General features: G+C 38.4%; 1 protein-coding gene across 1 annotated transcript in view; it reads left to right on the forward strand.

Moving 5' to 3' along the window:
* Positions 1–4,556: 4,556 nt before the first annotated feature.
* Positions 4,557–22,603, forward strand: part of AAGAB (alpha and gamma adaptin binding protein) — a gene marked incomplete at its 5' end in the record, with an annotated part of 48,059 nt that continues 30,012 nt past the window's right edge. The window contains 4 exons of the mRNA XM_024735138.1: positions 4,557–4,747; positions 4,884–4,980; positions 5,330–5,419; positions 15,390–15,473. Coding sequence (XP_024590906.1) covers positions 4,557–4,747; positions 4,884–4,980; positions 5,330–5,419; positions 15,390–15,473 — 462 coding nt within the window. The remainder of the gene's footprint in view (positions 4,748–4,883; positions 4,981–5,329; positions 5,420–15,389; positions 15,474–22,603) is intronic.

The raw sequence follows: 22,603 nt of genomic DNA on the forward strand, positions 1-22,603 counted from the left end.
ATTAAGTCCATCTTGTTTAATGTGTCATTTAAAGCTTGTGTTTCCTTATTTATTTTCATTTTGGATGATCTGTCCATTGGTGAAAGTGGGTGTTAAAGTCCCCTACTGTGACTGTGTTACTGTTGATTTCCCCTTTTATGGCTGTTAGCATTTGCCTTATCTATTGAGTTGCTCCTATGTTTGATGCATAAATATTTACAATTTTTATATCTTCTTCTTGGATTGATCACTTGATCATTATGTAGTGTCCTTTAAAGTCTATTTTGTCTCAAATGAGAATGCTACTCCAGCTTTCTTTTGATTTCCATTTGCATGGAATATCCCTTCACTTTCAGTCTGTATGTGTCCCTAGGTCTGAAGTGGGTCTCTTGTAGAGAGCATATATATGGGTCTTGTTTTTGTATGCATTCAGCCAGTCTATGTCTTTCGGTTGGAACATTTAATCCATTTACATTTAAAGTAATTATTGATATGTATGTTCATACTACCATTCTCTTAATTGTTTTGGGTTTGTTATTATAGGTCTTTTCCTTCTCTTGTGTTTCCTGCCTAGAGAAGTTCCTTTAGCATTTGTTGTAAAGCTGTTTTGGTGGTGCTGAATTCTGTTAGCTTTTGTTTGTCTGTAAAGGTTTTAATTTCTCCATCAAATCTGAATGAGATTCTTGCTGGGTAGAGTCATCTTGGTTGTAGGTTTTTCCCTTTCATCGCTTTAAATATGTCATGCCACTCCCTTGTGGCTTGCAGAGTTTCTGCTGAAAGATCAACTGTTAACCTTATGGGGATTCCGTTTTATGTTAGTTGTTGTTTTCCCCTTGTTGCTTTTAATATTTTTTCTTTGTATTTAATTTTTTATAGTTTGATTAATATGTGTCTTGGCATGTTTCTCCTTGGATTTATCCTGTGTGGGACTCTGTGCTTCCTGGACTTGACTATTTCCTTTCCTATACTGGAAATTTTCAACTGTAAGCTCTTAAAATATTTTCTCAGTCCCTTTCTTTTTCTCTTCTTCTGGGACCCCTATAAATCGAATGTTGTTGCATTTAATGTTGTCCCAGAGGTCTCTCAAACTGTCCTCAATTCTTTTCATTCTTTTTTCTTTATTCTGCTCTGCAGTAGTTATTTCCACTATTTTATCTTCCAGGTCACTTATTCACCTTCTGTCTCAGTTATTCTGCTATTGATTCTTTCTAGAGCATTTTTAATTTCATTGATTGTGATGCTCATCATGTTTGTTTGCTCTTTAGTTCTTCTTGGACCTTGTTAAACATTTATTGTGTTTTCTCCATTCTATTTCCAAGATTTTGGATCATCTTTACTATAATTACTCTGAATTCTTTTTCAGGTGGACTGCCTGTTTCCTCTTCATTTGTTTGGTCTGGTGGCTTTTTACCTTGCTTCTTCGTCTGCTGTGTGCTTCGTTTTCTTCTCATTTTGCTTAACTTACTGTGTTTGGGGTCTCCTTTTTGCAGGCCACAGGTTCTTGGTTCCTGTTGTTTTTGGTGTCTACCCCCAGTGGCTAAGGTTGGTTCAGTGGGTTGTGTAGGCTTCCTGGTGGAGGGGACTAGTGCCTGTTTTCTGGTGGATGACATTCGATCTTGTCTTTCTGGTGGGCAGGACTGTGTCCAGTGGTGTGTTTTGGGGTGTCTGTGGCCTTAGTATGACTTTAGGCAGCCTCTCTGCTAATGAATGGGGTTGTGTTCCTGTCTTGCTAGTTGTTTGGCATAGGGTGTCCAGCACTGTAACTTGCTGGTCGTTGAGTGGAGCTGGGTCTTAGCGTTGAGATGGAGATCTTCGGGAGAGCTTTTGCCATTTGATATTATATGGATCCGGGAGGTCTCTGGTGGACCAATGTCCTAAACTTGGTTCTCCCACATCAGAGACACAGGCCTGACAGCCAGCCAGAGCACCAAGACCCTGTCAGCCACATGGCTCAGACGAAAAGGGAGAAAAAAAGAAAGAAAGAAAAAAAATAAGATAAAATAGTTTTTTAAAAAAATAATTATTAAAAATAAAAAAATTCAAAAGTAGTAAAAAAAGAAAGAAAGAAGAGAGCAACCAAACCAGAAAAAAATCCACCAGTGAAAACAAGTGCTAAAAACTATATTAAAAAAAAAAAAAGATAGAACCCTAGGACAAATGGTAAAAGTAAAGCTATACAGACAAAATCACACAAAGACGCATACACATACACACTCACAAAAAGAGAAAAAGGAGAAAAAAATATATATCCAGGTACGTGGGGAGTTTCTTGCCTTTCGGGAAGTCTGAGGTCTTCTGCCAGCATTCAGTAGATGCTCTGTAGGAGTTGTTTCCCATGTAGTTGTATTTCTGATGTATTTGTGGGGAGGAAGGTGATCTTCATATGGTATTCGTCTTTCCCTTTCTGAGTTACTTCACTTAGTAGATAATCTCTAGTTGTATCCATGTTGCTGCAAATGGCAATTACTTCATTTTAAAAAAATGGTTGAATAGTATTCCATTTTGTATATGTACCACATCTTCTTTATCCATTCATCTGTTGATGGACATTTAGGTTGTTTCCATGTCTTGGCTATTGTGACTACTGCTGCTATGAACATAGGGATGCATGTATCTTTTCAAATTATAGTGTTGTCCAGATATATGCCTAGGAGTGGAATTGCTGGATTATATAGTAATTCTATTTTTAGTTTTCTGAGGAACCTCCATACTGTTTTCCACAGTGGCTGCACAAACTTACATTCCTACCAACAGTGTAAGAATGTTCCCTTTTCTCCACACCCTCTCAGTATTTGTAATTTGTGGACATTTTAATGGTGGCCTTTCTGACTGGTGTGAGGTGGTACTTCATTATAGTTTTGATTTGCATATTTCTTATAAATGGCGATGTTGAGCATCTTTTCATGTGCCTACTGGCCATCTGTATGTCTTCTTTGGAGAAATGTCTGTTTAGGTCTTCTGCCCATTTTATGATTAGGTTGTTTTTTTGTTATTGAGTTGTATGAGCTGTTTGTGTATTTGGGAAATTAAGCCTTTGTCAGTCATGTGATTTGCAAATATTTTCTCCCAGTCTACAGGTTTTTTGTTCTGCTTATGGTTTTCTTTGCTCTGCAAAAGCTTGTAAGTTTGATTAGGTCTGTTTGTTTATTTTTGCTTTTATATCTATTCCCTTGGGAGACTGATCTAAGAAAATATTGGTACAATTTATGTCAGAGAATGTTTTGCCTATGTTCTCTTCCAGGAGTTTTATGGTGTCATGTCTTATATTTAAGTCTTTTAGCCATTTTGAGTTTATTTCTGTGTACGGTGTGAGGGTGTGTTTTAACTTCATTGATTTGCATGCAGCTGTCCAACTTTCCCAGTACTACTTGCTGAAGTGAATGTCTTTTCTCCATTGTATATTCTTGCCTTCTTTGTCAAAGATTAATTGATCGTAGTTGTGTGGGTTTATTTCTGTGCTCTCTATTCTGTTTCATTGATCCATGTCTGTTTTGTGCCAGTACCATGCTGTTTTGATTACTGTACTTTTGTAGTGTTGTCTGAAGTCTAGGAGGGTTATGCCTCCTGCTCTGTTCTTTTTCGTGAGGAATATTCTATATGTTCATCTTAGTATGCATTAAAAAGGAGTTTGTGGCCATTTGGCTGTATATTCTTATTATAACCCAGTTAGTGGCCTGTCATTTTACTTCTCTAAGCTAATTTTCCACATCTGTGTATAACGGAGGTTATGGTTATGGGTGTGAGAGATAGGAGTTCGGGTTAGAACAATTTCTGATGTCTCTTCAAGTTCTAAATATTGTATTACATTATGGAAGCAAAATGCTCCACTGGTTCCATGACCACATCTATATTTGTCCATCATTGACTTGGTAATTTACTGTTAAGAATTTCACTAGTTATACCCATGTTGCACATGGATTTCTGAAAGATTTGGTTCTTTCCTAAATCATTTAATTTGCTTGGCTTTCTATATTAAAATTTGCCAGAATGTCTTTGTCAACAAGAATTTGAGTTGGCTTTCAAAGAATCTGAAGAAGGCTGAATATATATAAATGGAATGGGGTCATTTGTCAGTATGCATTCTTTTATTTCATTAGTTGAATTAATGTGTCAGCATTTGGCCCAGGGACTGTGTGTAACTGTTTTGTTACTGGTTTAGCTTTGCTGCTATCTTCCTTTTAGTTTGCAGTAAGTACAAAATAGTTACAAATTCTTGACTATTCTCACAGTCTTCCAGCTTCCATAAAGTATGTAAGCAATACATGTAGCTGTTTTTCTTTCTCTTCTGCTTGCTCTTTACTGGGTGTTTGCTTAGATGACTGTTTTGTTCTCTACTACTATGTAATCTAGTCACAATAGTTTTTATGTTCTTAAAGAAAAAAGCCAATTAATTGAATTAAATTATGTCACCATTACTTTTATAATCAAATGATCAGAGAAGGAAACTATCCTAATAAATCAGAGGCCCTTTGAAATCCTTGCATAAAGAGAATTATTAATCTGGTATCTTACTGAGAAAATTGACCATTGTATATTGGTTTTGTACTTTCCATGGTAATATTGTGTCATTTATTTAGATATCCTTGGAACAGAAGATCTTATTGTGGAAGTGACTGCCAACGATGCCGTGAGGTTTTATCCCTGGACCATTGATAATAAATACTATTCAGCAGATATCAATCTATGTGTGGTGCCAAACAAATTTCTCGTCACTGCAGAGATTGCAGAGTCTGTTCAAGCATTTGTGGTTTACTTTGACAGCACGCAAGTAAGATTTTGTTTTCCATGGACCTTGAATAAGAAATTATTTTGTGCTTTGTTTTTTTTAACCTTGCATTTTCTGTGAGTTCTGTTAATGTCTCTTTTTCTGTTTTTGTTTCTATGTTTCTTTCTCCTCCCTCTAGAAATCTGGTCTTGATAGTGTTTCCTCCTGGCTTCCACTGGCAGAAGCATGGTTACCTGAGGTGATGATCTTGGTTTGCGATAGAGTGTCTGAAAATGGTAAGGCACTCCAGTGGGATTGTAGGTGGTACATACGTTGTTACACTTGCCATTCCTTGGTAAACAATACATTGGTTTCCTTAACTTAGAACAGTATATCTTGTGTGATTTTATTACCTTACAAAAATATTTTCAGCTATTTCTCTTTGGAATCTTGCGATATTTACATTTTATTTTTTAAGAACAGACACTTGGGGTTTGAGAAATCATTTTCCTTATATTTATTTAGTACGTCTTTAGAATAACATTGACATTAAAGGAAACACTTTGAGACTGTGGAGAGTATTGCAGCAATATTCATGTTTTATTTTATTTTTGCTTATAAAGAATCTTTTGCATGTTATTTTAGGTGTAAACCGACAGAAGGCTCAAGAGTGGTGTATCAAACATGGCTTTGAATTAGTAGAACTTAGTCCAGAAGAGTTGCCTGAGGAGGATGGTAAGTATTTATGTGTCAGGAGAAAGCATGACATTTGGATTCAGATATGAACGATTATTTTAATTCAGGGAAGAAGAATCAAAGTGATATTCAAAACACATTTTTCACTAGCTCTTTGAAAAGATTTGTGCAGAATCCATTGATGCGGTCTGGTAATTGAATAATCCATTTATTTGGTTTTACCACCCATTTTAGGACTTTGGAAATGTTTGTTTTTCTTATGGGTAAAGGTAGAGATTTCTACCTTAAATCTTAGTCATTTTCCCAGTCTCTTATCCTTTCTCTGCTGCCAAAAAAAGGAGGGTTTGATCTATATTCATAAATAGTTAAAGTTTATGTTTCTTATTTTGAATTCCTAGTAACCTGAGGTTGAATTCCCAGGAACCCTAGGGGACATGTCAATACTATTTGTATGTCTTTTGGATATTTGAACCCACAAATAGACCCAGAATGCACACCCCCGGGGTAACTCTGCACTTACCTGTCTTCTACTATACTTTGGACCTTCTATTTATTCTGCCTCTTTTTCCCCCTTCCCCCATTCCTCTTCTCATCTTTTCTTCCAAGTACAGCTATGCTAGCTGCTGTGGAATCTACCAAGATAAGATGGGTTTTGGCCCACCAAAACCTTATAATCTGGTATAAGAGATGAAACAGGTATACAAACAATTGAACTACCAAGTGGAACATCATAAGTATTATAAAAATATGTATATCGGTGCTATGGTCTTTCAGAGACGGAAGAGGTTATTTATCTTCAGAAGTTCAGAGAACACATTGGTATGTGAAATCTCACATGTCAGCAGCTCCATGGGGAGGAAATGGAGAAGGTACTGGACTTAGAGTTAGAGGACTGGTAGCAAGATGCCAGTTGTTGTAAAAGACGTTCTAAGTAGGGCAGCCAACATGAATTAAAGTGCATAGAGAGGCTAAAAGTAATTATTACGTGAAACCTGTATTTTTTTTTAAAAAGAAATTAAGAAACACTTTTCTATATCCTGGTTTATTTAGAAGTTTTGTAAATGTTGTTACCTTAAGGAATAAAGCCCTGCCTGAGAAGAAGAGGACAAAAATGAAAGAAAAAGGCTGATTTTTCTTGCTGTACATTTTTAAGAATATTGAAAATTAATAAGTATAGTTTCTCTTCCATGTTTTTCTAGGACTCCTTAAACTTGTGCCTGTTTCGTGTATGTGAGCATGTGTGTGATTGCTTACTTCTGGCATTAGAATGTTCTGTTCTTCCCATTGTCCTTGAGGGTCAACATTTGAGTCATTTATTTTATCTGTTTTTATTTTGGAATCTCTGCTCCTTTATACCACTGTGCTTCTCCTTGCCCCTGTCTGAGGAGTGTTCTTGTATTAATTCAGCTTAATCTTTTATTTTATTCTATCTTGTTCCTTTATTATGATTTTGTGTCTTGTATATAAGACTCTTTTTTCTTTTTTGGCCATGCTGCACAGCTTGTGGGATCTTAGTTTCCCGACAAGGGATCAAACTGGGGCCCATGGCAGTGAGATTGTGGAGTCCTTACCACTGGAGTGCCATGGAATTTCCTAATCCAGCTTAACCTTAAAATAGATTTCAACATATCATCTTTATGTAAGTTAACTAAAACCTTCCTAGAATGTTTTAATGCAAACTGTTCCCAAGCCATATACCCTCATCCTTTATTGGCACGTGTTATTCAAACATCAGTATGAGACTTTATGCTTCTTTGTATTAAATTCAACTTACTGATTCTAGCTCTTTATTTCAGATCATATTTTTGGTTCCTGGTTATATCATCTGAAGTATTAGTTATTCTTTCAAGAATTGAATCATTCATAGTTAAGATAAACATAGCTTTTATTTCTTCATTTAAACACTGATGGTGATAAACTCATCTTTGTAGAGTATTTTTAGTTTAACCCTTCCCATATTTCTGTTAGGTTGCTAGGGTGGTATTCTTTAAATGAGTCATCAGTTCGTGAGTTACTGTGTCTTTCAGGCACCATGTTAGTTTAGGTAGTGAGAATGAGTAGTGAGTGAGAACTCAGTGAGACATGAGTCCTGCCTTCAAAGAGTTTTTAGTCCAGAGGGGAAGGTTACACCAGTAAATTATTAGTTCCAGTGCATCTTTTCTATGGGAGAGGTGTACCTGGTGGTGTCATCCCTACTTTACTTTAAGAATAGCATGAGTGATTTGCCCTTAATCGAATAGCTAATAAGTTATAGAGCCTGGGTTCACATTCAGATCTTCTGACTTCTAATTCTGTGCTCTTCCTTTTAAACCACCCAGGATTGGGCCAGGCCACTAGAGACAGGTTCTATATGGACTGTGTTCCATAAACTCTTAGGAGACTTTTCTCTTTAAACCCCATGAAAACTATTTCTGCTGTTATTTTCCATATGCAGTCTCACAATGCTCATTAGCTGAAGCATTTCCATTTCCTTTGCACACACTCATATCTGTTGGTACATTGTAGCTAAGAGTACCACCTTATTATTGGTATACTAACTGGGATTACTGCCCTGTCATTTTGAGTAGTATCAATTAAAGTCCAGAAGCAAAATAGTACCCATACTAAACTAATTAAAATAAGTTGCGTAATTGATGGAAACTAACATTTTCAGGGGAATATGAGTGGATTCCATTCATGAGGTAATGGGGTTGACTTTATTGTATAAACCTTTTTTTTTTTTTTTTTTTTTTTTAAGGATATTGTGTTTATGCCCCATGTGAATCGTACTTAAGTAATTCAGGCATCAACTCCAGTTCTCCCAGTAGCCTTTTTAGTGCTAGTCTTTCAACATTCATCCAACAAATATTTATTGAGTGTATTCTATCACAGAGCACAGGCTCCGGACACACAGGCCCAGCGGCCATGGCTCACGGGCCCAGCCGCTCCGCGGCGTGTGGGATCCTCCCGGACCGGGGCATTGTATAAACCTTTTATACTGTGTATTTATTTAATTGTTTTAGTTTCTAGAATATTCTTTTTTCAAATTGAAGTATAGTTGATTTACAATGTGTTAATTTCTGCTGTACAGCAAAGTGATTCAGTTATACATGTATATATACATATATATATATATATACATTCTTTTTTATATTCTTTTCCATTTTGGAAAATATCTCAGGATATTGAATATAGTTCCCTGTGCTATACAGTAGCACCTTGTTGTTTGTTCATTCTATAGTAATGGTTTGCATCTACTAACCCCAAACTCCCAGTCCCTACCTCCCCTACCCCTGTGCCCCTTTGTCAACCACAAGTCTGTTCTCTCTGAGTCAGTTTCTGTTTTGTAGATAGGTTAATTTGTGCCATATTTTATTTTTAAAATTTTTTTATTTTTATAAATTATTATTATTATTTTTTGGCTGTGTTGGGTCTTCATTGCTGCGCATGGGCTTTCTCTAGCTGTGGCAAGTGGGGACTACTCTTCATTGTGGTGCATGGGCTTCTCATTGTGGTGGCTTCTCTTGTTGTGGAGTATAGGCTCTAGGCATGTGGGCTTCAGTAGTTGTGGAGCATGGGCTTCAGTAGTTATGGCTTGTGGGCTCTAGAGCACAGGCTCAGTAGTTGTGGTGCACAGGCTTAGTTGCTCTGTGGCATGTGGGATCTTCCCAGACCAGGGCTCGAACCCATGTCCTCTGCATTGGCAGGCAGATTCTTAACCATTGCACCACCAGGGAAATCTCTGCCATATTTTAGATTCCACATGTAAATGATATCATATAGTATTTGTCTTTCTCTTTCTGATTTACTTCATTTAGTATGATAATCTCTAGTTGCATCCATGTTGCTGCAAATGGCATTATTTAGTTCTTTTTTGTCTGAGTGGTATTCCATTGTATATATGTACCACATCCTCTTTATCCATTCATCTGTTGATGGACATGTAGGTTGTTGCCATGTTTTGGCTATTGTGAACAGTGCTGCTGTGAACATAGGGGTGCATGTATCTTTTTGAATTATAGTTTTGTCCAGGTATATTCCCAGGAGTGGGATTGCTGGATCATGTAGTAATTCTATTTTTAGTTTTCTGAAGGACCTGCATACTGTTTTCCATAGTAGCTGTACCAACTTACATTCCCACCAGCAGTGTAGGAGGTTTCCCTTTTCTCCATATCCTCTCCAGCATTTGTTATTTGTAGACTTTTTAATGGCCATTCTGACTGGTGTGAGGTGATACCTCATTGTAGTTTTGATTTGCATTTCTCTAATAATTGGTGACGTTGAGCATCTTTTCATGTGCCTACTGGCCATCTGTATGTCTTCTTTGGAGAAATGTCTCTTTAGATCTTCTGCTCATTTTCGATTGGGTTGTTTGTTGTTGAGTTGTACAAACTGTTTATATATTTTGGAGATTAAGCCCTTGTCTCTTGCATCATTTGCAAATATTTTCTCCCATTCTGTAGGTTGTCTTTTCATTTTTTTAATTGTTTCCTTTGCTGTGCAAAAGCTTGTAAGTTTGATTAATTTTGTTTTTATTTCTATTGCCTTGGGAGACTGACTTAAGAAAACATTGGTACAATTTATGTCAGAATGTTTTGCCTATGTTCTCTTCTAGGAGTTTTATGGTGTCATGTCTTATATTTAAGTCTTTAAGTCATTTTGAGTTTATTTTTGTGTATGGTGTGAGGGTGTGTTTTAACTTCATTGATTTGCATGCAGCTGTCCAACTGTTCCAGTACTACTTGCTGAAGCGAATGTCTTTTCTCTATTGTATATTCTTGCCTTCTTTATCAAAGATTAATTGACTGTAGTTGTGTGGGTGTATTTCTGTGCTCTCTACTCTGTTTCATTGATCCGTATGCCTATTTTTGTACCAATACCACACTGTTTTGATTACTGTAGCTTTTTAGTATTTTCTGAAGTCTGGGAGAGTTATGCCTCCTGCTTTGTTGTTTTTCCTCAGGATTGCTGTAGCAATTATGGGTCTTTTATGGTTCCATAATAAGATTTTGGATTATTTATTCTAGTTCTGTGGAAAATGTCATGGGTAATTTGATAGGGATCACATTATGCAGTCAGACTCTCAACCAGTGCGCTACCAGGGAAGCCCTTAAAAGGAATTTGTTTTTTACAATCCCGTTCTGATATTTCATTGTTAGTGTAAAAGAATGCAACTGATTTCTGAATGTTAATCTTGTATCCTGCTACCTTGCTGAATTCATTTATTATATCTAGTAGTTTTTGTGTGGTGTTCTTAGGGCTTGCTATATATAGTTTCATGTCATCTGCATATAGTGACAATTTTACCTCTTCCCTTCCAATTTGGATACATTTTCTTTTTTGTATCTGATTGCTGTGGCCAGGACTTCCAATATTATGTTGAATAGAAGTGGTGAGACTGGGCATTCTTGTTCCAGATTTTAGAGAGAAGGATTTCAGCTTTTCATCATTGAGTATATTGGCTGTGGGTTTGTCATAAGTAACTTTTATTGTGTTGAGATATGTTCCCTTTATACCCACTTTGGTAAGAGTTTTTATCATTAATGGACGTTGATTTTGTCAGGTGGTTTTTCTGCATCTATTGAGATGATCATGTGGTTTTTGTCTCTTCTTTTGTTGATGTGGTGTATCACATTGATTGATTTGCATATGTTGAACCATCCTTATGAATTTAGGATGAATCCCACTTGGTCATGGTGTATGATCTTTTGTATATTTTGTTGGATTCAGTTTGCTAATACTTTGTTGAGAATTTTTGCTTCTATATTCCTCAAAGATACTGGCCTGTAATTTTCTTTTTTGGTGGTATCTTTGGTTTTGGTATCAGGGTGATAGTGACTTCATAGAATGTCTTCGGGAGTGTTCCCTCCTCTTCAGTCTTTTGGAAGAATTTGAGGATTGGTAAAAGTTCTTTGTATGTTTGGTAGAATTCACCTGTGAAGCCATCTGGTCCTGGATTTTTGTTTGTAGGGAGTTTTTTTTTTTTTCTTTTAATTACAGATTCAATTTCACTTCTAATGATAGGTCGTTTTAAATTATCTGTTATATTCTTGATTAAATTTTGATGGGCTGTATGTTTCTAGAAACTTGTTCATTTCTTCTAGGTTGTTGAATTTGTTGGCATATAAATGTTCATAATATTCTCTTATGGTTGTTTGTATTTTTGCGGTCTTGGTTGATATTTCTCCTTTTTCATTTCTTATTTTGTTTATTTGGGTTCTCTTTTCTTTGTGGTGAATCTGGCTCTATTGTTTTGTGCCCTAGTATGTCATCAGGCCTAGAGAATATTACATGTGCACTTGAAAAGAATGTGTATTCTGGGTTTTTTGAATATGATGTCCTGAAAATATCAATTAAGTCTAACTGTTCTATTGTATAATTTAGGATATCTGTTGCCTTATTGATTTTGTCTAGAAGATCTGTCCATTGATGTGAGTGGGGTGTTAAAGTTGCCTACTATTATTGTATTCCTGTCAATTTTTCCTTTTATGTCTGTTAGTATTTGTTTTATGTATTTGGGTTTTCCTATATTAGGTACATATATGTTGATGAGTGTAAAATCCTCTCCTTTTATTGATCCTTTTGTCATTATATAGTGTCTTTATCTTTCTTTATGGCCTTTGTTTTAAAGTCTATTTTGTCTGACGTGAGTATTGTGACCCTCACTTTCTTGTCATTTCCATTTGCATGATATGTCTTTTTTCCATACCCTCACTTTCAATCTGTGTGTGTCCTTTGCCCTAAAGTGGGTGCCTTGTAGGCAGCATATCCTACTTTCTTGTTTTTTATCCAGTCTGCCACTCTGTCTTTTGATTGGAGCATTTAGTCCATTGACATTTAAGGTAATTATTGATAAATATATATTTATTGCCATTTTAAACCGTGTTTTCCAGTTGATGCTGTGTTTCTTCTTTGTCCCTTTCTTTTTCTTGTTTTTCATTTTGTGGTTTGATGATTTTCTTTTATTTTATGCTTGTGTTCTCTTCTTTTTGATTTTGGCGAATCTATTGTATGTTTTTGATTTATGGTTACCCTGTTTTTCAAGTATGTTAACTCCTTACTATATCTGCTTGCTTTAGACTGACAGTCATATAGGCTCAAATGCATTCTAAAAAAAAAGAATCTACATTTTCTTACTCTCTTCTCCCACATCTTATGATTTTGATGTCCTCTTTTAGATCTTTATGTTTATCCTTTTGCTCTTCCTTGCGTTTATCATTTCTTTCGCAAATTGATTAAAAAAATATTTTTTCCATCTGTATACTGGCTTATTTAAGTGATTTACTTTCCAGTTGTGATTTCCTCTTTCCTATATCTTCTTGCTTCTTTTCAAATTAGAGGAGACCTCTGAATATTTCTTTTAGGTTAGGTTTAGTAGTGCTGTATTATTTTAGTTTTTGCTTCTCTGAGAAATTCTTTATCTTTCCTATTCTAAATGATAATTTTGCTGGGTAGAGCATTGTAGATTGCAGAATTTTCCCTTTCAAGATTTTAAATATGTTTTTCTACTCCCTTCTGGCCTGTGGTGCTTCTATAGAGAAATCAGCTGATAGCCTTATGGGGGTTCCCTTGTAATTAACTCTTTGTTTTTCTCTTGATGCCTTTAGAATCCTCTCTTTATGTTTAATTTTTGCCATTTCGATTGTAATATGTCTTGGTGTAGGTCTGTTAGGGTTCATTTTGTTCCTGACCTTCTGTGCTTCCTGTATCTGGATAACTGTTTCCTTTTTTAGGTTTGGGAAATTTTCAGGCATAATTTCTTCAAATACCTTTTCAATCTCCGTTTCTCTTTCTTCTCCTTCTGGAATCCCTGTTATGTGTAGAGTGCCACGCTTTATATTATCCCGTGGGTCTTTTTTATTGTTTTCATTTTGCTTTCTGTCTCCTGTTCTGATTGGGTGATTTTCATTATTTCATCTTCCAGATCACTTACTCGTTCTCTTGTATTATTCATTCTGCTAGTCATTGCCTTTAGCTCAGCTTTAATCTTGGGAAATGAATTTTCTGATTTTTCTTGGCTCCTCCTTATAGTTTCTAGTTTCTTTTTACAGTAATCTGCATTTCTTTTGGTAGCCTTTCTTAATTCCTTTGGTATTTTCATTACCTCCTTTTTGGACTGGGTGTCTGTTACACTGGAGAGGTCTGTTTCATTGTTTTTTTAGGGGGATTCTCTTGGTCTTTTAACTGGGAGTGATTTCTCTGCTTCTTCATTTTATGTGTATTTCTCTTACTCTGTGAGTTTAGGAAAGACAGTTATCTACTGTGATCTTGGAAGGCTATTTATATGCAGGAGCATCCCTGTGTAGCTTGTGTGGGTTTAATGTATTTGGTGCAAGGGCTGCTTTTCATATGGATGCCTTCTGCGTCTTTCCTCAGCATGTGCTGGCTGTTATCCCCTTGGTAGGGGGTGTGCAGATGCTGCAGCTCTTGTGCACTCCCTACCAAGGGGATAACAGCCTGCAATGGCCGCACTGGCTGGTGCCCATTCCCAGGGCACACGGCAGCGGCTCCTGTGTGCTTCTGGATCCCACAATGGTGGGGGCAGCAATTGGCGCCTGCTCCTGCATCTCTCAGTGCCTGCGGCGGCTCGTGCCTGCCCTGAGAGCTCGTGTAGGCTGTGTCCTGTCACGTGATACCATGCGCATGGAGAAAGAGGCTCCTAAAGCGGTCCTCCCCTCTCCTTGCATGCCCCCCAACAGTGGCACCTTACCTCTGTGGCGGGGACCAGGCATCTTCCATGTACACCCTTGGTTGTGGCCATACCACACTCCAGCTCCTTCAGGCTATCTCTGTGCAGCCAACCCCAGTCCTCTCCCTGGGTCTGACCTCCAAAGCTCCAGCACCCAGCCCCCGCCTGCACCAACGGATGCATGTCTCAGGCTGGGGAGTGCAGGGCAGCCATACTGACTGTGTAGGTCTTCCTCCATTTTGCCTTCTGCAGCTAGTTGCTGCACTTTCCTCCAAGGCGCCGAAGTTCCCCCTCTCTCCTGACTGATCTCCCTGCCAGTGAGGGGACTTCCTAGGATGTGGGAACCTTTCCTCTTTCATAGCTCCCTCCCAGGGGTGCAGGTCCTGTCCTGATTCCTTTCTCTCTCTCTCTTTTTTTCTTTTGCTTTTGTCCTACGCGGTAACATGGAGATTTTCTTGCCCTTTCAGAAGTCTGAGGTCTTCTGCCAGTGTTCAGTAGATGTTCTGTGAGAATCGTTCCACCTGTATATATATATATTTTTTTAACTACTTTTTTTTTTTTTTGCGGTACGCGGGCCTCTCACTGTTGTGGCCTCTCCTGTTGTGGAGCATAGGCTCCCAACGCGCAGGCTCAGCGGCCATGGCTCACGGGCCCAGCCGCTCCGCGGCATGTGGGATCTTCCTGGACCGGGGCATGAACCCACGTCCCCTGCATCAGCAGGCGGACTCTCAACCACTGCGCCACCAGGGAAGCCCCTGTAGATATATTTTTGATGTATTTGTTGAAGGAGGTGAGCTCCACATCTTACTCCTCCGCCATCTTGATCACTCTCCAGTTTCTAGAATATTCTTAACAGGAGCTCTAAGCTTTGTATTTCCTTAATTTTTTCCCTTTTTTTCCTTGTTACAATGTGAAGTAACAACTAAATGAGCAAGATAATTAAGCCACAGTTGTTTAAAAATGTGGCTTGTGGGCTGTATATACATATATGGTCAGCCCTCTGTATCCAAGGGTTCTGCTTCCATGGATTCAACCAACAGCAGACTGAAAATATTTGGAAGAAAAATTCCGAAAAATTTACATAGTATTTGGTATTTTAAGTATTTAAGAGATGATTTAAAGTAAATGGGAGGAAAAAAAAATGGGACAATGTGGGTAGATTATATACAAATACTATGCTATTTTATATAAGGGACTTGAGCATCTGCAGATTTTGGTATCCACAGTGGGGAGGGGAGTCCTGGAGCTATTCCTTCATGAATATTTAGGGATGAGTGTGTATATATATATGTGTATGTATAAGTGCATGTATAAATATATATATTTTTCCTCCCTGATTAGATGACTTCCCAGAATCTACAGGAGTAAAGCGAATTGTTCAAGCCTTGAATGCCAATGTCTGGTCCAATGTAGTGATGAAGAATGGTAAGTAACTTGGGACTGAAAGTCCTGAGGAGCTTTTTCCTCCTGTTCCTTGTAAGTTTTAAATTATTTGATTATATGTGGAAGCATTAGGATTATATGAAATCTGTGGATTTGTTCAATTTTAAGTCCCCAGTTGAAGAGAGAGCCAAAAGAAACATTTCTAAGAATTTAAGATATATGTTTAATAGTTAACAAGAATTTAGAACTTGCCTATAATATGCCTGGCATTGTCTTTGGCTTTGAGAAATACCCTCAAAATTGTAAAACATGAATCCTAGCCTTAAGGAGCTCATAGTCCAGCTGAGGAATCAAAGTGTACACTTTTAAAATGCTACATAACTGTGCAAGGCAGTCTTTGATGAGTACAGAATGACTGATGCAAGTAGCAAAGGCAGAGAGGCCAGAGATGTGGCCTTTACTGTGGGCTTGAGTACAGAGAGAGAGTTTCAAGGCAAAAGCGGGTCTTGGCAGTCGTCTTCACAGGATGGTCTAGATTTGGATTGGTGAAGTGGGAGAGTGGCAAACAGTAGAGGAAGCATGGCATCAAGAATAAGGGTTGTATGTTCTAGGGTCACTAGGAGTCTCTCACCTAGCAGTTGGAGACAGCTTAGGAGACAGAGGTCTGTCTGTATTCGAGGCAGGAGAATCTGGGCTTTTTCTTATAGGAAGCGGTGAGTCATTAGAGATTTCTTTTATTTTTTATATAGCAGGTTCTTACTAGTTATCTATTTTATACATATTAGTGTATATAGGTCAATCCTAATCTCCCAATTCATCCCTCCCTCCCTGCTTTCCCCCTTGGTGTCCATCCATACATGTGTTCTCTACATCTGTATCTCTATTTCTGCCTTGTAAACCGCTTCATCTGTACCATTTTTCTAGATTCCACATATATGTGTTAATATACAATATTTGTTTTTCGCTTTCTGACTTACTTCATTCTGTATGATAGTCTCTAGGTCCATCCACATCTCTACAAATGACCCGATTTCGTTCCTTTTTATGGCTGAGTAATATTCCATTGCATAGTATGTACCACATCTTCTTTATCCATTCTTCTGTTGATGGGTGTTTAGGTTGCTTTCATGACCTGGTTATTGTAAATAGTGCTGCAGTGAACATTGGGGTGCATGTGTCTTTTTTTTTTGCGGTACGCGGGCCTCTCGCTGTTGTGGCCTCTCCCGTTGCGGAGCACAGGCTCCAGACGCGCAGGCTCAGCGGCCACGGCTCACGGGCCCAACCGCTCCACGGCATGTGGGATCTTCCTGGACCGGGGCACGAACCCGCGTCCCCTGCATCAGCAGGCGGACTCTCAACCACTGTGCCACCAGGGAAGCCCCTTTTTGTCTCTAGGTAGTTTTTGATTTTCTCTGATTTCTTCAGTGATCTCTTGGTTATTTAGTAATGTATTGTTTAGCCTCCATGTGTTTGTGTTTCTTATGTTTTTTTCCCAGTAATTTATTTCTAATCTCATAGTGTTGTGGTTGAAAAAGATGACATGATTTCACCTTTCTTAAATTTACTGAGGCTTGATTTGTGACCCAGGATGTGATCTGTCCTGGAGAATGTTCTGTGTGCACTTGAGAAGAAAGTGTAATCTGCTGTTTTCAGATGGAATATCCTATAAATATCAATTAAATCCATTTGGTCTATTGTGTCATTTAAGGCTTATGTTTCCTTATTAATTTTCTGTCTGGATGATCTGTCCGTTGGTGTAAGTGAGGTGTAAAAGTCGCCCACTATTATTGTGTTACTGTCAATTTCCTCTTTCATAGCTGTTAGCATTTGCCTTATGTATTGAGGTGCTCCTATGTTGGGTGCATATATATTTATAATTGTTATATCTTCTTGGATTGATCCCTTGACCATTATGTAGCGTCCTTCCTTGTTTCTTGTTACATTCTTTATTTTAAAGTCTGTTTTGTCTGATATGAGTATTGCTGCTCCAGCTTTCTTTTCATTTCCTTTTGCATGGAATATCTTTTTCCATCCCCTCACTTTCAGTCTGTATGTGTCCCTAGGTCTGAAGTAGGTCTCTTGTAGACAGCATATATATGGGTTTTGTTTTTGTATCCATTCAGCAAGCCTGTGTGTTTTGGTTGGAGCATTTAATCCATCCACATTAAAGGTAATTATCAATATGTATGTTCCTATTACCATATTCTTAATTGTTTTGGGTTTGTTTTTGTAGGTCCTTTTCTTCTCTTGTGTTTCTCACTTAGAGAAGTTCCTTTCACCTTTGTTGTATAGCTGGTTTGGTGGTGCTGAATTCTCTTAGCTTTGGCTTGTGTGTAAACCATTTGATTTCTCTGTCGAATCTGAATGAGATCCTTGCTGGGTAATCTTGGTTATAGGTTCTTCCCTTTCATCACTTTAAATATATTGTGCCACTCCCTGTGGCTTTTAGAGTTTCTTCTGAGAAATCAGTTGTTAACCTTATGGGAGTTCCCTTGTATGTTATTTGTTGTTTTTCCCTTGTTGCTTTTAATAATTTTTCTTTGTTTTTAATTTTTGTCAGTTTGATTACTGTGTGTCTTAGCATGTTTCTCCTTGGATATATCCTGCCTGGGACTCTCTGCACTTCCTGGACATGGGTGGCTATTTCCTTTCCCATGTTATGTAAGTTTTCAACTATAATCTCTTCAAATATTTTCTCAGCTCCTTTCTCTTTCTCTTCTCCTTCTGGGACCCCTATAATGTGAATGTTGGTATGTTCAGTGTTGTCCCAGAGGTCTCTTAGGCTGTCTTCATTTCTTTTCATTATATTTTCTTTATTCCGTTCTGTGGCAGTGGATTCCACCATTCTGTCTTCCAGGTCATTTGTCTGTTCTGCTTCAGTTATTCTGCTATTGATTCCTTCTAGTGTATTTTTCATTTCAGTTAGTGTATTGTTCATCTCTGTTTATTCTTTAATTCTTCTAGGTGTTTGTTCTTTAATTCTTCTAGGCCTTTGTTAAACATTTCTTGCATCTTCTCAATCTTTGCCTCCATTCTTTTTCCGAGGTCCTGGATCATCTTCACTATAATTATTCTGAATTCTTTTTCTGGTAGGTTGCCTATCTCCACTTCATTTAGTTGTTTTTCTGGGGTTTCCTTCATCTGGTACATTGTCCTCTGCCTTTTCATTTTGTCTGTCTTTCTGTGAATGTGGTTTTCATTCCACAGGCTGCAGGATTGTAGTTCTTGCTTCTGCTGTCTACCCTCTGGTGGATGAGGCTATCTAAGAGGCTTGTGCAAACTTCCTGATGGGAGGGACTGGTGGTGGGTAGAGCTGGGTGTTGCTCTGGTGGGCAGAGCTCAGTAAAACTTTAATCTGCTTGTCTGCTGATGGGTGGGGCTGAGTTCCCTCCCTGTTGGTTGTTTGGCCTGAGACGACCCAGCACTGGAGCTGCAGGCTCTTTGGTGGGCTAATGGCAGACTCCAGAAGGGCTCACACCGAGGAATACTTCCCAGAACTTCTACTGCCAGTGTCGTCCCTGCAGTGAGCCACAGCTGACCCCCACCTCTGCAGGAGACCCTCCAGTGCTTGCAGGTAGGTCTGGTTCAGTCTCCTGTGGGGTCACTGCTCCTTCCCCCTGGGTTCTGATGAGCACACTACTTTGTGTGTGCCCTCCAAGAGTGGAGTCTCTGTTTCCCCCAGTCTTGTCAAAGACCTGCAGTCAAATCCTGCTATCCTTCAATCCTGGGAATTCCTCCTCCCATTGCTGGACCCCCAGGTTGGGAAGCCTGACATGGGGCTCAGAACCTTCACTCCAGTGGGTGGACTTCTGTGGTTTAATTGTTCTCCAGTTTGTGAGTCACCCACGCAGCAGTGATGGGATTTGATTTGTGATTGCTCCCCTCCTGCCGTCTCATTGCAGCTCTCCTACCGTCTCATTGCGTCTTCTCCTTCGTCTTTGCATGTGGGGTATCTTTTTTGGTGAGTTCCAGTGTCTTCCTTTCAATGATTGTTCAGCAGTTAGTTGTGATTCCGGTGTTCTCGCAAGAGGGAGTGAGTGCACATCCTTCTATGCTGCCATCTTGAACCAATCCGAGATTTCTTTTTTTTTTTTTTTTTTTTTTTTTTTTTTTTGCGGTACGCGAGCCTCTCACTGTTGTGGCCTCTCCTGCTGCGAAGCACAGGCTCCGGACGCACAGGCCCAGCGGCCATGGCTCATGGGCCCAGCCACTCCGCGGCATGTGGGATCTTCCCAGACTGGGGCACGAACCCGTGTCCTCTGCATCGGCAGGCGGACTCTCAACCACTGCGCCACCAGGGAAGCCCCAATCTGAGATTTCTTAACAAGAGAGTGATGCAAAGAAGTTGGCATTTTTGAAAGGTTATTGTCATGGTGGGTTTGGCAATTGAAGCACGTGCAGGTAGAGCCTGAAGTCAGGAGACCAGGCAACAGTGGCTACAGCTCAAAACTGGGGCCTGGGCTAATGTGGTGGCAGTAGCCATGGGGTGAGAAGCTGGATCTGAAGTGCAGTCTGAAGGGGGTCAGTTTAGTTGGTGCACATTAGCCTCTTATTGTCTGTATTAGTTTCCTCGAGGCTGCAGTAACAAAGTACAACCAACTGGAGGCTTAGAACAACAGGTATTTATTGTCTCACAGTACTAGATGCCAGAGGTCCAAAATCAAGGTGCCAGCAGGGCTATGTCCCCTGTGAAGGTGTTAGGGAGGTATCTGTCCCAGCTCTCTCTTCTAGTTTCTGGTAGTTCTTTGGTTTATAGTAGCATAACTCCAATCTTCACATGGCATTCTCCCTGTGTGCATGTCTCCGTTCATGTCTTCTTTATGTAAGGGTAATAGTCATAATGAATTAAGGGCCTACCCTACCCCAACGTGACTTCATCTTAACTAGTTATATCTGCATATAAGGTAACATTCTGAGGTATAAGAGGTCGGAACTTCAACATATGAATTTGTGGGGGCAGGACGTAATTCAACCCATAACATATTTCTTTAGGAATTGCTGCCTGTGTAGTGTTTGTCTCTTTTGTAGCACTTGGCTGCCTCAACAAGTATGTTATGCTAGGTGAAGCACTGCAGAAAGGAATGAGAAAAATCATGTTTAAGTGAGCTTAGCCCATCTTCCCTGAGATAAAGGGCCAAGTGGAAGATCGGTTTTATAGAAGAAGAATATTTCATCTCAATTTTCCATTGATGCTCGAGTGTAAAGTGAGATGGGGCCCTTAAGCTTGCCTGAGATCTGATCTAACCCATATCATCATTGGTGAATTTCCTTCTGGCTTAGAAAGGTATTACTTCCTCCCCTTTCCCTCTTTCCTCCTTCTCACTTTATTCTTTCTAGGGGGAATCTAATGTATCTCTTATGGTGAATTGCAAGGATATTAGATTTTATTCTGTTGCAGTAGCAGTCAGGTTAAGGCCATGATGGGTCTAGGAAAAATAGATTTTAACCCATGTTGTCATCTCCCTGTTACCAAAAGAAACTCCATTTGAGGCTTGGTTCTTCCCATTCATTCATTCATTCAGCAAATCATTGTTGAGAATTTATCATGATGAGGCATTGCTGTAGACCGTCTTCACTATAAAAATACATTTAAGGTATGGTACATAAACTGGATCAATTTGGAATAAAATTATATTCAGTGGTGCTTATTGTATTTATGAGAAATATTTTCAGGAGAGCTTACTTGGCTTCGATCACTTTTTGAAAAATCTGTCACCCAAGTTTATACAGTAAAGTATTGTCTTGTAATTTACATTTATAGCTATAAGTTTAGAAGCTGGACTGAACATACTTTATTACTTTGGAATTATGGTCAAAGGTATTTTCTGAAAAAAAATGCTCTTAGACACTAAACAATATTCTTTAAGAGAACTGCAAAGCAAAGAGGCACACTGGATTTTTCATGGTTCTTTACCTTGAAGCATCTTTGCTTTATCTTTTCCTCTACAGTGGTGATACATTGGTTTGCTGTTAACCAAATCCCAAAATATTGCCACTAGCTTAATTCCATGTTTAAATGATCTTGACCTACATGGTATGAAGGAAAATTAACTATCTTCTCTCTAGAAGGAATCGTAGATATGGAAATACAGTGACATTTGGATGCAACCCAAGTATTAGGAAGTGTGGAGGACATCCTTGTGTGGCCCCACATCTTGGATTAGAGACAGAGCTCTGTATGAATATATGGTGGGGGTCATATTACTGTTCCAGGATTGCCCTACCTCCTGTGCTCTCTGCAGAGCCTTGCTTTGCTGGTGGTTTAAGTGAACTGTGCCTGCCTCTCAGCAGGCTGTTCTTGAATGTTGTCTGCCAGCAGGTGCTCAGACTCATTTATTTATTTTGGGGTATCCATCTTTTCTACTTCTTTTTCTCTTTCATTTCCCCCCTTTTCCTCTTTCTCTCCTTTTACTTTTCTCTTACTTTTAAAAAATTGTGGTTAAATATACGTAGCGTAAGATTTACCATTTTAACCATTTTTAAGTATACAGTTCAGAGGCATTAAATACATTCACATTATTGTGCAGCTATTACCACTCAAAGCTTTTTAAACCAAAAAAATTTAAAAACAGAAAGTTGGTTGACAAAGTAAAGAAAGATATTAGAAGTGTTCTTTTTTGTTTTTCTACTGGAAATTCAATTATTTAATGAAAGATTTCTACATAAGATTTTAGAGAATAGTAAGAGAGGTAGCATACCTAATTCATTCTAAGACTAGGTTAAAATGATCCAAATTTCTAAAGACAGTACCAGTAAATAAAATTATTATAGGCCATCTCTTTTATGAGCATAGATGCCATGATTTTAATCAATATATGAGCAACCTTAACCCAGAAATACATAAAAAGAATATAATATGACCTAGTTGAGTTATTCCAAGGACCTAACATTCTTTAATATAAGAAAAATCTATTTAAATTCTCACATGAACAGGTTACAGGGAGAAAAATCATATGATTATGGCAATCAATGAAAAAAGCATTAAAAAATTTCAAAATATGTACAGAGGGAGGAAATAAATTAGAAATGGACTCCTGTGGCAGAAATTGATAATATGTAATATAGTAAATACCATACTGAATGTGAAACGGAAATGTGGACAGTGGTGTCACCTCTCAGTTTTAGGACACTAATGACTAGTTTTTCTGTTGTTGTTTTTATTAGAAAAATTA

This window comes from Neophocaena asiaeorientalis, unplaced genomic scaffold, assembly GCF_003031525.2.
Source record: "Neophocaena asiaeorientalis asiaeorientalis breed wild unplaced genomic scaffold, Neophocaena_asiaeorientalis_V1.1 scaffold264, whole genome shotgun sequence".
NCBI classification, from domain to species: domain Eukaryota; kingdom Metazoa; phylum Chordata; class Mammalia; order Artiodactyla; family Phocoenidae; genus Neophocaena; species Neophocaena asiaeorientalis.